This window comes from Macaca fascicularis, chromosome 1 (assembly GCF_037993035.2).
Source record: "Macaca fascicularis isolate 582-1 chromosome 1, T2T-MFA8v1.1".
NCBI classification, from domain to species: domain Eukaryota; kingdom Metazoa; phylum Chordata; class Mammalia; order Primates; family Cercopithecidae; genus Macaca; species Macaca fascicularis.
This window is the reverse complement of record NC_088375.1, coordinates 40,384,294-40,400,513: the sequence shown is the minus strand read 5'-3', so window position 1 is coordinate 40,400,513 and position 16,220 is coordinate 40,384,294. Positions and strand designations below refer to the sequence as shown.

The 16,220-nt window shown below is 38.1% G+C and overlaps 1 protein-coding gene across 1 annotated transcript in view; it reads right to left on the bottom strand.

Annotated features, from left to right (window-relative positions):
• Nucleotides 1–16,220, bottom strand: part of DHX9 (DExH-box helicase 9) — a 49,231-nt gene that overhangs the window by 21,673 nt on the left and 11,338 nt on the right. Inside the window, exons 4-12 of the mRNA XM_005540184.4 lie at nucleotides 14,069–14,180; nucleotides 12,497–12,609; nucleotides 11,745–11,893; nucleotides 9,339–9,385; nucleotides 7,717–7,853; nucleotides 7,317–7,406; nucleotides 7,069–7,230; nucleotides 6,849–6,926; nucleotides 5,786–5,977 (exon numbers count right to left, since the gene is read on the bottom strand). Of these exons, the coding sequence (XP_005540241.1) occupies nucleotides 5,786–5,977; nucleotides 6,849–6,926; nucleotides 7,069–7,230; nucleotides 7,317–7,406; nucleotides 7,717–7,853; nucleotides 9,339–9,385; nucleotides 11,745–11,893; nucleotides 12,497–12,609; nucleotides 14,069–14,180 (1,080 nt within the window). The remainder of the gene's footprint in view (nucleotides 1–5,785; nucleotides 5,978–6,848; nucleotides 6,927–7,068; nucleotides 7,231–7,316; nucleotides 7,407–7,716; nucleotides 7,854–9,338; nucleotides 9,386–11,744; nucleotides 11,894–12,496; nucleotides 12,610–14,068; nucleotides 14,181–16,220) is intronic.

Below are 16,220 nucleotides of genomic sequence, written 5' to 3'. Positions count from 1 at the left end.
GATACACAGTGCTCTGCACCTCAGTTACCCTGAAAAATAGTGTTACATGAAAGTATGGGCTCTGTATCTTTCCATCAAAAGAGTCCTACATACTTGAGTCAAGGAATGTGAAAATGATATTTCACTAAAGGTATAAAATGTAACCACCAAGTTTTCTGCGTACTTTCAAAAAGTTGCTTGCATTCTACAACCTATCATCCCCCTTTTCTACTACTGTCTTTCCTATAGTTTTTCTTCTTTTTTTCTTTTCTAACACTTCCACTAACAGCTGGCTTCCAGAAAGACTTAAAATATTAGGATATTTGACTCTTCTGAGGTGTTGTGTTCACAGGCTACTGGTTCTCAGAGATGGCTTTGCCACCTTGGGGTTATTTTCAAGTCTACGATCCTTGTGGTTTCCAGATTACTCCTAAACTGAATATGCGTAGGAGATGGCCCGTTTCTCAAGCAGTTATCTATTTTAGTTCTTAACTACCCACAAAACACAAACATCTTAAGGCCGGGCGCGGTGGCTCAAGCCTGTAATCCCAGCACTTTGGGAGGCCGAGACGGGCGGATCACGAGGTCAGGAGATCGAGACCATCCTGGCTAACACGGTGAAACCCCGTCTCTACTAAAACATACAAAAAACTAGCCGGGCGAGGTGGCGGGCGCCTGTAGTCCCAGCTACTTGGGAGGCTGAGGCAGGAGAATGGCATAAACCCGGGAGGCGGAGCTTGCAGTGAGCTGACATCCGGCCACTGCACTCCAGCCTGGGCGACAGAGCGAGACTCCGTCTCAAAAAAAAAAAAAAAAAAAAAAAAAAAAAAAAACACAAACATCTTAAATCCCAAGGAAGCCACGATAGAGGTTTTAAATACTAGTACAGGAGGTGCCTGTATTATCACATATTACTAATTACAAGAAGTGCCTGTAAACCATGATCAGAAGCACTTTTTGCTAAATTTGTAAGTATGACTATAACATCAATTTCAAGACAACTATTCCAACACCAAAGAAATAAATGACCCCGCAATCTCTTTCCCGTATTTTGTATGCTTCTCTGATTTACCAACTTCCAGTTTCCTCAACAGCCCTTGACTTAAACAAAAAACATTTAAAATACATATTAAAAAGAGAAATTTTTCATCTCTCGTTGATTTGACTAGAAATCTGTAATTTTTCTTGACGGGAGTGTGGCAAAATGCTTAAAAGTTAAAATATGCATACCCTCTGACCCAACAATTCTATGTCTAGGAATTTAATCCAATTAATCAAAGAGTATACACGTATGTCCATCCCAGCATACATATGAAAATATCAGAAACCATCTTTAAGCCTGGTGTAGTAGCTAGCCAGTGAATTCCAACATTTTGGGAGGCCAAGGCAGGAGGAATGCTGGAGGCAATGAGTTCAAGACCAGCCTGGGCAACACGGTGAGACATCATCTTTACAAAAATAAACATCAGCTAGGTCTGGTGACAGAGGCCTCTAGTCCCAGCTACTCCAGAGTCTGAGGCTGGCGGGTTGCTCCACCCAGGAGTTTGAGGTTGCAGTAAGCAATGATGGTGTGTCCCTGCAATCCCAACAGAGTAAGACCCTGTCTCTCAAGAAACAAAAAATTACTCCCAGGTTCAAGCAATCCTCCCACCTCAGCCTCCAAAGTACTTGGGACTACACTGAGGAGCCATCACGCCTAATTAATTTTTGTTTTTTTTTTTTTTGTTTGTTTTTGAGACGGAGTCTCGCTCTGCCGCCCAGGCTGGAGTGCAGTGGCCGGATCTCAGCTCACTGCAAGCTCCGCCTCCCAGGTTCACGCCATTCTCCTGCCTCAGCCTCCCGAGTAGTTGGGAGTACAGGCACCTGCCACCGCGCCCGGCTAGTTTTTTGTATTTTTTTAGTAGAGACGGGGTTTCACCGTGTTAGCCAGGATGGTCTCGATCTCCTGGCCTCGTGATCCGCCCGTCTCGGCCTCCCAAAGTGCTGGGATTACAGGCTTGAGCCACCGCACCCGGCTAATTTTTGTATTTTTTGTAGAGATGGAATTTCGCCATGTTGCCCAGGCTGGTCTTAAACTCCTGCACTCAAATAATCCAACTGTCTTGAACTCTCAAAGTGCTGTAATTACAGGTGTGAGTCACCAAGCCTGGCCTGGGTTTTGGATTTTTAAAAAATTATTCTATTCTTAAAATTTCCCCAAGGTGTATGTATTACTCTTGTAGTACACAAAAAGCAATAAAAAAATTCTAATTATTAATTCTTAGCTCATTAGAAATATTCACAGGACAGGCATTTTTTGTGGGATGACAATGCTTAACCTGAGAGTATCAATGAATATTTAAACACTTCTCAGACTGCATGCCACCTTACAGCATATGAAGATGCTCTCCTTATCCCTTAAATAATCTATTGCTTTTCCCATGATCTTCTGTGCTTCAATTATTATTTTATATATTCTGCCAGTGAATAAATACAAGGCACGGCTCATAGGTAAAACAAGTTCTATCTATACCTGCAGGGCCACTTCTATTATAAGAATATACACATATTCTATATTCCTCAAATATAAATAAGAATCAAGAACATAGAGACATCTAGAAATCATATTTGTGTAATATAACAGTAAAAACCAGGGCGGCATATGCCTTATTTATGCTTCAGAATACTAGTAGAATCTTTTCCTGCTGCACTCTAGTAGATTAAAAACACAAGCTCAGAGGTGATTTTTGCCTAAGGACACATAAATGACTTAAGACTTCAAATTTTCTTTACTCCCAATATAATCCTTTTTCCAGTTACTTTACCTTTTATTATTTTAACTATGTTACACTTGGATTACTAAATATGCTAAAAACAAAACAGGAACTGACAAAAGTGAGACTAGTTAGACAGTACCACTGATGAAAGCAAAAGGTATTTTTCCAACAGAAAGTTGGAAGAATAGTTCCAACTTGTCCTCCAGATATGTGCTTTTCTTTTAATTTTCATTCCATGTATCTGCTTATCTCATTTTCTCTTTAGAATTTTACTACTCTTGCCTGGAGTCCAGCCATAGTAGTAGGTAATTCCAAGTGCTAACCTCTTCCTCACACTTCTGACTGGTTTAACTGAAGTAGTGCTAATAATACGTACTAAGCACTCACTGAAATTTCTATGTACCAGGTACTGGGTAACACTTTCTATACCACAAGAGGTTGGAGGTATCTCCCAAATTGTTATTTTGTAGTATTCTAGAATCCATACCTTTGATGTACACCTCTTGCCATTTACCCACAACTGCAGCAATTTCTTCCATCTTTCAGAACTGAAGTTCTAAAAGGTCCCAACTGTGCTCTTTTTCACATCTGAGCGTTAAATACACAGTAATGTGACTAAGCTGCCACAAAATGTCAAGATTCCTAATGCACTAGATACTACAAAATGTATCAGGCTTCATCACCTCCATCTTCTAAGGTTCTGAGTTTATTTTGTATAAAGAACAGCTCACATCCTGAAATGATGGTACTATGGAGTAAGTACAGGATCGATAAAACCACATTAATTTAATATGCTTGATTTATATCCTACAATTAAAATTTGTCTCTTTCAAACAACTTTAAAGGTAGAAGATAACTATTTCCTACTTAAAATTTTCTGCATATAGCCCACAGGTTTTAAGTGGCTTGAGCATGGATAGCCTGAAGGAGAGAATTCAGTGAGTTTGGTTGAGAATTTACACTAAGGCTGATGTCATGGTTTGAGCTACTCATTCTGTTATACTCCAGTCCATAACTCAACTTGTGCTCTGTGAACTGAGATAATACACTTAAAATCAGGAACATAAAAAAACTTTCTAATACTTAACTGATGACTTCATGTGGTTTCCTATAGATGGCTACAAGTGTAAGATAAGGGAAAAATGATTCAACAGCGGTATTACTGCAAAAATAAATACTGCTATCTCAGACTGTGCCAACAGTACAGTATATTAAAAACAAAAATAAAAAACTGTATTCTGTAATAACCAATCAGCACGCCCAGGCCTACTTTTCATATTATAGGTAGGTGCTGATGAATCTGAATGCGTTTAACTAAATCTTAGACCTACCGGACCTTCATGGCTGAACTATAAATGTTTAGTTGAGACTTTCGAACTACGTACATATTAGGACACAATACAGGTTTTTAAAATTTTCAAGACTTGTTACAGTTCAGAGGTATGAGACTGACTTTGGGACAAACACTAGGACAAAAACGTAAGTCACAGAATGTAGATGCAATATGACAGTAATTCACCCCAAATCAGAAGACACAGGTTTGCTAATACATTTCCATGCCACTGAACATTTTAAAAGACAGTGAGACAAAGCACTTCTCACTTGGGCAGGAATTTTTACTCTATTTATGACATGCAGACAACTTGAGACGCCTGTCTTCAGCTCGCCTGTTAAATTCTGCACTTCTTTCTGCTATATGCTGGAACTGCTTTTGAGATTAGAAATGGATAGTGGTAAGAGAGGGGACAGGCGGGTAAGAGCAGAGCAGAGCTGAGCTCAAGGCTTCCCTTCTGTAAAATTGCACACTCTTGAACAATGTTCTTCTTGAAAGATGAATTAAGAATTAAGAATAAGAATTTTTATTGGAGTGTGATGATATCTGGGGCTCGGGCCTTCACTGTAAGTCAAAAAATCCATAGCCAGTTTTAGGGGTGAGTCGGGAAATCAAAGAAAATTTTGTGAACAAGAAAGCTAGGAATCCTTTCCCAGAAAAACATGAATTTATCATATTTTTTTCAAGGCTAAGATATCATAAGCCTTAGGATGCAACGTGATTCCTTCAGCAATTTTTTTCAGGTGAAAACCCAATTCTCATATAAAACATACATTATAAAAATGCATCTCAATTTCAGAAATGTTAAAAAGCTTCAGATATATGCTTTATACATGCAAATGTAAATGAACATGCACACTTTTTGTTATTTCAAAGTTCGTAACTCTCCTCTGAAAATTGATTATGTTTCCCAGATTAAGCAACATTAACCCACTGGGGAAAAAAAAAATTTCTAAGTCAAGATGTAAGCCTACCTGAGAGGTAGTACCTGGCTATTTGCAATGCTCTCCCATCAAGTGCCTGAAGTACAGGGTAGAGCCAACGGAACTGCTTTAACCTGAGAACAGCTAATCAGTTCTTCCCTAAGTACTCGGACAAACTCGCAGGCACTGCTCATTGCTGGTAAGGTAATACAGTGTTAGTTAAAAGGAAGAATCCTAAAAGGCAGATTGCTTGGTTTTTTAATCCTAGTTCTACCTCTTTCTGTATAACCGTGGGCATTTTACCTTCTTTGTGAGTTAATTTACTGAAAGACAAATACTATGTGAAATAGTACTTACATCTTAGGGTCATTACGAACTTCGATTGAGTTTTTTCTTAAAAGCTACTGCTTAAAATAGAACATGGCATAAGTTAACCATTACCTGTTTTACTGGTTTTTATTCAATATCAAGGTGGTAAGACAGAGATGATAAAGATTTGGATGAACATTAGGACAAAGAATTCTTAATCTTGACAGTCTGATTCTAGGCCCAGAGACTCCCTTTAAGCCCAGATAAAAAGAATCCCTCATAGTCCAGTTCTGCTTACTAGTGTAGCATACTAGAGATTAGAAAAAGACTTAAGTTCTTTTTATTGTTTGTTGTTTTTTTTTTTAAATTTAATTTCAAGGGCACAACACTAACTCTCACAACCTTATATAATCACAAAAAGTAGTTAAAGAAAGAATTAGAAATAGTCTGGTCTCCAGGTATTTCATGGTTGGTCTACTACTTACCTGAGTTACTACAATGTTACACTCTGCTGCTCGGTCATTCTGGATAAAGTCATCTAGAATGAACTGGGGAACCTGTGTGGTTTTCCCACACCCAGTAGCACCTCTAATAATGACAACTGAATTTTGACTGATTGCTTCCAGAATCTCACTTTCAAATTTCTTCACAGGCAGTAACTCTCTCTCCTGCAAGATCTGCATTAGAAAAGTCACACTTTAGTCAAATTTCTACCAACACATTAGAAGCAACTGTCTTGATCCTTCAAAAAACTTCCATCTCTAGATGTCGGGAGCAGTGGCTCACGCCTGTAATCCCAGCACTTTGGGAGGCTGAGGATCATGAGGTCAGGAGTTCGAGACCAGTCTTGCCAACATGGTGAAACCCCATCTCTACTAAAAATACAAAAATTAGCCAGCTGTGGTGGCACGCGCCTGTAATCCTACCTACTCAGGAGGCTGAGGCAGAACGGCTTGAACCCAGGAGGCGGAGGGTACAGTGAGTCGAGATCATGCCACTGTACTCCAGCCTGGGCAACTCAGTGAGACTTTGTCTCGAGAAAACAAACAAACAAAAAAAACCAAACTTCCATCTCTTTTTTAGATTTCCATTGGCTTAGTGATAAAATGTTTTTTTTTTTTTTTCCCCAAAAAATTTCTCTAATAGAACTGCTTCTTTCCACTAAACTTCTGAAGAATGTATCTTTTGGTGTTGTCCAAAAACTAAATTTTCTCATTGTCCCTGAACATCGCACATGCACTCCTTCTAACATTTTAATTTTTTATTTGGAAAACACAAAGACAAACAACAACAAAAAACCCAACAACAAAAGGAGTTACTGCCCTGAATCTCTCCACTTTTATTAAATTACATTAAGAAGTGAAATTATCTCCCAGGCCCTCAACTCACAGCAACTAACTTCTGGGGTAACTAGGATTAAGCAGTTTGGTACATATCTTTTGATGTGCCCTCCTAAAAAGGGCAAAATGTATTATTCTTTGACTTTTTACCCAAACCTAGAATGTTCTGAAGCTCTGGGCACTACATGTCTAAATAATTCAGACTTACTGCTTGCAAATCATGATCCTGTTCCAACTGGTACATCAATTCATTCTTGAGGTCCATGCTTATTTGCTCTGGAGTAGCCTGTAAAACAAAAAGCCAACATGGTCAAACAAAGCATGTAATTCTGCTTCAAAATAAATCCATTTTTTACCTAGACATACTAATGAAGTATAGTCAAGAGTAAAACACAAGAGTCTCATCTCAAAAACAATATTACACTCACAAAAGCCAGAGGCCCCTCATCAATGTTGCTACTAGTCCAAGGATTCCAGTTGGATTGTGGAGGTGACCAAGGAACCACACCCACTTGGTTTTGTCGCTGAGATGGTTCAAATTGAGCCAATTTGCCAATGTTGAGTGCAACTGGCACAGAAGGATCTTCAGGCTATTAAAAAATAAGAAAAAAAAAATATGACTTGCTTGTCTACTGAGTGTTTTACACAAATGTGAACTAAATAGCTTTATGCTTACCGGGGGCAAAATCTCAAGGTTTAGCTCTTGAATGATGTTTTGCAGTTGATGCTCTAAATCTTGAGAGAGGTTTACTTTGTAAGGCTCCACCTACGGAAAAAGGATCACACATAACAACACTACTCAAATCTACTACAATGGGGCTAAGACTATACAGTCAATACTAAGTCTACAATATTCCTAAACCAACAGTCAGTTCCCTTTAGTGCAAGAACTACTTCAATGGTTATTTACTCACTGCCTATTATGAACATTATGCCAGACACAGAGATGATTAGCAGGACCATTTTCATTCCCTGAGGTAAGATTCCTTGAAATTAAACTTCTTTAGCCAAATACTAAACAAGAGCTAAATTGAATCCTACACTATCTCACAAGTCTATTAAATCTAAAGACTCACTGTCTCTCCTTCCTTCTTCTTTGTAAGTCCAGAGTAAGCTTCAACCACTCCAAGATGGTAGAGTTGTCTGACAAGTGACAGGGCACAGGACTGTGCTGCCAGTTTCTTATTTGATCCATGTTCTCGTGCAAAAATCCCTGTAATGTAAGGTCAGGATTACCAGAAAGAAATCACCTAAGTGAAGAAACATCACAAGAAACTATGGGTTTACGTACACAAGAAGCTCTCAAATACAGTGTATGCCATGGGTTCTAGCTAAACAAAAGAAATTGCCCAACAGCTTAGCAACTAAATAACCAACTGTTTTGGTTACGGGCTGATACTAGGACTCATACAAATCAATATTATGAAAGCAAATAATCTATTTCAACAAAGTTGTCACTGTTAAGATCATCGGGCATTAAAAAAGGGGAAGAAAACATAGTTTGAAAAGACAAAGAGTAAAAAATAAACCAGTAAAAGTAATTGGGTCCAGAGTGGTTAACTAGACCAGGATTTGGGAAACTTTTTCCATAAAGGGTCAAATAATAAATATTTTAGGCTTTGCAGGCCATAGAGTCTCTTGTCACAACTACTCAACTCTGCCTTTAATGTGTGAAAGCACTTACTGACAATAGAGTTTGACAAACCACAGGCCTGGGAATGGCTTTACGGTTTTCAGGATTTGTAAAAATAAAACGAAAATAACAACGTGTGACCTGTGAAGTCTAAAATATGAGTGTAGCTATGTTACACAATAAAACAGTTCTTATAAAAACAGGCAGTAAGTTGGATTTGGCCAGAGGGATATAGTTTGCTGACTTCAGCATTAAACTAAAGCTAAGTTACTCATATCCTTAAAGAAAATATTAATAGAAAGTTTCCTCTCCTCCAGTATCATTCAGCTTTAGGAGAGATGAATATAAAGCAAAGGGGTACAAAGATATCTTTCTGCCTAACTAGCCAAATTAACCTTGATAAGTGAGCTGACATAAGTTAGCCCGCCTTTATCCTCTCTCCCTTAGTATTACCCATCCACTCAAAATAACTCATTTTATATATAAAAATGAAAAAATGTTTTAAGGCCAGGCGCAGTGGCTCACCCCTGTAATCCCAGCACTTTGGGAGGCTGAGGCGGGCGGATCACAAGGTCAGGAGATCGAGACCATCTGGCTAACATGACGAAACCCTGTCCCTACTAAAAAATACAAAATAATTAGCTGGGCGTGGTGACTGGCGCCTGTAGTACCAGCTACTGGGGAGGCTGAGGCAGGAGAATGGGGTGAACCCGGGAGGCGGAGCTTGCAGTGAACCGAGATCACGCCACTGCACTCTAGCCTGGGCGACAGAGCAAGACTCCATTTCAAAAAAAAAAAAAAGTTTAAAATTCTTTGACGCTGGCAGATTCCTAATCATCTCACTGTGTCTTACTTTTGAAATACTACACTAACACGGTCTGTTTTCACATGCAAACTGGGAGACTTTGCCTCTACTTTATAATTACTAATATTCTAATATATACCCTAGATGCTATCTTATATCACGTGCTCTTTCAATAATACAGCTTCTGTATTTCAAGACTTAAATGTGAAGATTCCTTCTCTATACAAAGACTTGGAATATTGGGTAACAGTAACACTTACTTCTGCCCAGCTGCTTGATATAAATGGTCATTTCTGCAATAAAGCTCCTGTAACAACATATACAAGCAAGGTTAGAAATTTCACTGTTAGAAACTGGCAAATCCAGGTCTCCCAAGTCAGGCAGGCTTTCCAACTGCTTAGGCAAATCACAGAAAAAAAAAAAAATTACCAACATTTATTTCTGCCCAACCCTAGAACAAATGAAGTATATAAACTTCATATAATATACAACATGGCATAACACAACTATAATCAAAGTTGATGAGCCAATTGTTCATGAAAGGAAAACGTTAGGGTATTAGATTTTATATTTACTTACTCTTATTCCAAAGGCTGGAGTCTCAAGAGCTACAACACATTCCATGAAAAGGAATTTTCCACTTAGCTTGGAGCCAAGAAATAAAGCAGGCCCCAAATGTTTTACATTACAGTTATAATTATTGTAAGATTCCTTTGCATAGGCCACTCAGTAATGACTGCGATCTATTAAGCTAATATACGCAAACACACATGCACATACACTTTGTGCATAATCAATGGCTCCTGAGGCAGAGTTCTCACATCTGCCTGCAGTTGGAAGCAGCCCTGGATGACAAAAAACTTAGCCTATTTTTATCACATTTATTTAAATCAGGTCCTGGAGAATAAAACACATGTTGTAACATTACATCTAAAACTGCTAGCAGAGTCTAAAAAATGAATTTAGGTTTTAGTAAGGGAAAAACTGCCCTTTGAAAACTATGCATTCTGGTCCCTTCACTGCTCAGATACATTCTAACCTAGACTTGGTGGTGTGAATAAAAGGCTGGGTGAGGCTTAAGAAAAAAATAAATGTTAAGACTCCTTCCTATACCTCGTGTGAACTGACCTTCAGGCACAGCGGCTTCAGGGGTCAAAGGCCACTGGCTTTCAGGGGAACAACATCCACCCTTTCATTAATGACATCGATGCCAGTATGTTTCTCAGCCAGGCTTAAAGTCAGCACTCAATCTCATTCTCCTCCACCTAGGGGGAACAGCGACACCAGAAATCAGTTTACAATAGTTTCCCATGTGATTGCTTAGTTCAGCCTAAGCAGCAGCACATGTGTGTATGAACACAGACCTCTGGTGTTGCTGTCTGTTATGCCTTTAAATAAAAGGACATACAAAGAGCAATGCTGTCCTGGCTCCCCCAATTTCTGTGCCTCCCACATTGTCTTTTCCTGAATTCGTCACTGCTTTGTATCAGAAATCTATGGTAAGATACTGATAACAAAAAATGTCTGCAACGATGAGCTTCAGGCACACTTAGGTATCTTATTGTTCTTAAAGTCACCAAGTGCTACCAAGCCCAATCCGTTCAGAAAGACAAAATATGAAAGAAAACAAATCATCAACAAATGTATCACTCCTTTGCAACCTGAGGGTTTTAAAAGGCTGACACCAGAAATATTTGAGAATTCAGGATTGAACAAAACAGTGGGAGGAAGGGGGAACCATGCTCTAAATATCATTTTGATCAGTGACAAAATTTTGTATTAATAATAATTATTTCAGGGTCGCTAGATGCATCCAAGGGAGAACACTTTGATTTTTGATAAAAATATTTTTTAATATATTTGGATAATTTATTTCATAAGTACGGACAGCAAACTGAATCATTCAAAAAGGTTTCCATTACAACCTCCCCTCCCTTCTAATAAAAATACATCGCTCCCCAGAAAAGTCTAATCCATATGAGCCTTCCTGGGAGTAATAATTACTACACCCTGGAATGCTCTCAGGAAGAACAGCAAGCAGGCTGAGAAACATACTGTTAAAACGACCTCCCTTTATATTCAGTTTTATACATTTAACAGTATAAAAGTATACCCCACATACAAAGACCAAGGCTGTTCCTTTTCGACCTTACTTAGATAAGCCCTTAAATTTCAAAAGGACTCCTAAGAAAGCTGGCAGTTTTCAAGGCTTAAGTGAAATGTGGATGTAGATGCAATACGATGTACTTCTGGGACTCAAAACTTAAGTATCTAACCTGACCCATTAAAGAAATCGTAACGGCCTCTAACAATACCAAGGTGAAAAAAATCACCACCTTTGGCTGGTTTTTAAATCAACTAGGGACAAACTAGCACTTGTGGTTATGACTTTTGCCTCTCAGATTCAAATGAGCATCTCAAATGTCTAGCATGACAAAAAGCAGATTTACGCTGAACTTCTAACACAGCTAAAATTCACACTCGTGAAAACCATGGAAACTGCACAATACATATCAGTAATTATTCTTGGGCAAATCAACGTATCTTTTAATAACTCACTTCTAATCCACACAATTAACCAATGTACAAAAATAGATTACATTCAACAGTGAATATCCAAAACCACCTTAACTTACTACAGAAGGAAAAGAACGAAACAAGCAAACCTGTTGTGATCAGGACCCACTTGGGTGTACTTATATTCTCCTTGGATCTTTTCTTTCTGAAAATACTGGTTTAGACGAGCTTTAGCATTTTCCAAGGTCCAGTTTCCATGAAGCCCAGCATTTAAATCCACTTCTTCTGATTCTAGAGTCTGCAGAATCAATGATAAATTTGGCTGCATTAAGTTTAGTTATACACACTTAAGACCCAGAAATTTTTAATACCGTCTTTGTACTATCCTTTATAATGCAAAAGCTGTTTTGATAGTTTATAATCCTAGTCAAAAACTGAACCAGAATTAGTTTCTACTGCATCTAAAGGCCCTATTATATAAACAAGCTATTGGTTAATACATTGCGTTTAAATTCTTCCTAAAAAAAAAAAAATGACAACTTCTTTGTGCTTGTTTGAACACTCTGAATACATTTAGTGGAAAAATTAGCTATACTACTAAAGACATTTTTTACTCTAAGTGCTCATAAAATAAGGTCCCCTGACATAATTACATTTCCTATAAAGTTGAAGAGGAAACCTTTTTATTATTGCCAAGAAAAAATACTTTTTCCTCCATAGGCAATGTGAATAACAAGAGTAAATGAGTAGTTTAGCTTTATGATGACTTGTGCTAATAAGTAGTCTCGAATAACCTGTTAAAAAATGCACCCAATTACTAACTTGTTAATATCCTAAGCCTTGCTGTTAACTAAGTCCCAAATCACATTCTCAGAGATGTAACCTAGGGTGCTGGCCTTACCGCTTGCACTTCTTGTTCTTCCTTTCTTGAGTAGTAATCCTTCAAGTTGGCTCCTCGGTCCCATGTGGGCCCAGGAACACCATAGCCAGAGGCCCCTACCTCAGAATTATTTTCTGTTAAAAGAAAAAAAATTGTTCTCTTAATGAGTCGTAACTGTAGAAAAATCCTAAATACATTAACTAATTATCCTAATTTATGGCTGGGCATGGTGGCTCACACCTGTAATCCCAGTACTTCTGGAGGCTGAGGAGAGTGGATCACTTGTGGTCAGGAGTTTGAGACCAGCCTGGCCAAAATAGTGAAACCTCGTCTCTACTAAAAACACAAAAATTAGCCAGGCATGGTGGCATGTGGCTGTAATCACAGCTACTAGAGAGGCTGAGGTGAGAGAATCACTTGAACAGGGAGGCAGAGGTTGCAGTGAGCCAAGACTGCACCACTGCACTCCGTTCTGGGTGACAGAGCGACACTCTGCCTCAAAAAAAAAAAAAAAGATTATCCTAATTTATATTTTGACCCTCCATGTTTAGAAATTCATGGTTTCAATTTGGAAAGGAGCCTGAAATGTCCATGGCTTACTTGAAAAGTGTTACATCAATCCCTGAAGTACACGTTCCGACTACAAATTCTGAGGCTAACATGCAGGGGGAAGCTATCTTAGTAGTGAATGACAGAAGTGGTTGTAACAGGAAATGGCTAATTTAGCATATATTATCAATATAGCTTTGTTTTAAACTTGTTACATATGTAACAACAGATTGAACGATAAAACCATTTCTTTGATAAATGTGACTCTGAAAAGATAGCTACCTGCTAGGACTAGTGACGGAAATAAGGTAACTATTGATGAAAACGCCAAATAAGTAAAAACAGCAGCTAGCACTATTAACTCTAAGTTTATTACATGCATTTAAAAAAGTTTATCCCTCAAAGCAATCATGTGAAGCAAATACTACTGTTATTTAATAAATAACAGATATGAGACTTAAGCAATCTGACCAAAATCCTAGTTAATCTACCATATGGTAGACATCCCAATACAAGCTGTGACTATACACTTAAGTCCTCACTTAACATCATTGCTTGATTCTTGGAAACGAAGACTTTAAACAATGTTGTAAGAGAATAACATTGAAGGAAACAAGTTATTCTAGGACCTGCTGTAAGTCATTCCGCAGTTTCCAAGAACCTACTGAGGATTTACTGCATATAGAATTCGGCAATGGCCAGGATCCACAGGGTAAACAAGTCAACAATATATTTAGTAAGAATAAGGAACAAGAAAAGGCAATTCCTAAGATTCTTTCACCAAATATTCTAGCCTATGCAAAATCTATTTACTCAGAGAAAAATTTAGTAAAAGTTAATGACAGCAAACAACTATGCTGTACCACACGTTCTAAGAAAAAAATAAATGATCTGGTAGTATGTGCAAATTTATGAAGGCCTTGGGTTGTCTCTTAACATCAAGAGTTTACTGCAGTTCTTTCTACCCAAAATGAGAAACAGAGATGGTGATCAAGATTGTATGTATCTTATTCTCCATCATGTGCACGCATTCAAGTCCCTTACCTGCTTTGAGCGCCAGATGAGGAGGAAGAGGTCCTCCCATGGTTGCTGGTAAATCTCCTTCAGCATTTGCTGTAGTGTCAGGAGTATCAGTAAGTGGGGGAGGAGATGCTACCTGCAAGAGAAAAAGTCAAGGCAGTTGTCAGTGCTTTCGTCTTCACAGAGACTAGTAAATTCTTTTAATATTTAAGAGACCCATGTGTCACACCTCCTTTCTTTGTAATATTACCATCTTTGTTTAGAGGTTAAGTCTGTGGAGCAGTGCATCTCAAACTGTCTGCAATGAAGAACTGGCTGAATGTTTCCCCTAATCCACTGGGAACAACCTGTCACAATACTGTATTTCTAAATGTCTACTTATTTCTGTACTTACCTCCTCACAAACTGTAACATTTCGAGTAACACTGCTCTGGGGCCCATTTTTAGTGCAGTGTTTACTACTGATTTTAGATAATACCCTTTAAAGCAGTCAAGAAAGTATTTTTCTACTCCATTTCTTAAGTATTTTATTGGTCATTAGTGTTTAATTTTATCAAACGCCTTTTCCAAAGCCTTTATTAAAATGATCACTGAGTAGATATTTTTCTTATAAACTCATTAATATGCTGTATTAGGAAAGTTTAATTACAGGGTTTTGCCTCAGATGTGCTGTTACATAAAATGTATTAGTTTTCTAAACTAAGGAAAATCCTGAATTCTCAAACCCATCTAACCACATGGGTTCTAGGATAAAGAACTGAGATCTATGTAACCTTTTCCTTAACTAGATGGGATGGACTATTTCTGTTTGCAAAGAACATTTAAAAATTTTACTTATTTTTACTTTGTAATTCAGCAATTTCTGATTTTATCGCTATTAATTTCTTCCTGTTTTATTCTGAGATGAAAGCTTACTAATTCATTCAAAAGGCTGTTTTTTGTGCAATAGTGTAACCAATGTTCTTTTGAATAAATGACTGTTCCTCTTATTCCAGAGTTTTGACAGACACTGTTATCTAAATAGTCTATGATCATAATTTAAAATTTTCACTTAGATCTAAATTCAAATTTCCAATTGTCTATTAGAGTTTTTGGGCCGCTTTGTTACTTTTTCACATTACCACTTTGCTTCTGCCAATATGTATATCAGCATTTCTAAAGCTAGGTGTTATTAGTACATTGTGAATTTTTTTCTTTTCTGCTTTCCTCTAGAGAGCTTATACCTTGAAGGATAACCTCCAAGGTTGGGGTTATGGAGACAAAGTAGAACCTACTCAAGGGTCAGCCCTAATAACCAAGGCCCAGAAAAATTCAGTGGGCAGTACTGGCACCAAAATGCTAACTTGTCCTCCTCTACCACCTTGCCACTCCAGGGCCTCAAATTCCTCTCTATCCCACTCTCTATCTACACCAACCTAAAAGAAAATTCCTAACCTATGAGAATTGAGGTGTTTGAGTGATGCAACTTCTATTTTCCAGTGATGGCGAGGATTTCCTAACATTTCAAAATAAATTAAAACAGGTGAGGTATAAAGAGTATTCAAAGTGTCACAGTACATAATCTTGGCTCTGCCTTAGAGTCAGCAATATGAGAAAATACTTTAAGTAGGTTATAAAAATAGCATACACAACATATATTTATCACATTAAAATATACATTTAAATATCTAAACAAAAATACACAGATTTTAGCAACATTGGCAGTGCTATAGTCCATTTATTTCTTTTTCTATTCTCACAATCTGTTCCCATTTAAAAACTTTTTTTTTTTTTTGAGACAGGGTCTTATACCATCACCCAGACTGGAGTGCAGTGGTGCAATGACAGATCACTGCAGCCCCAACCTGCTGGGCTCAAGTGATCCTCCCACCTCAGCCTCTGGGAGTAGATGGGACTACAGGCAGCCACCACCATTCCCAGCTAATATTTCTATTTTATTTTTGTAGAGATGGAGTCTAGGTTGCTGAGGTTACACTTGAACTCTTGGACTCAAGTGATTCTTCTGCCTCTATCTCCCAGTGTTGGTATTACAGGTGTGAGCCGCCATGCCATTTTTCTTTTTTTGAGACAGGGTCTGGCTCTGTCACCGAAGCTGGATGATTTAGCCTAGGTAAGAGTCAAGTCCTGATATGTTCATTACAAAAGGACACAAGTATCTGACAGAATACCCAAGCTT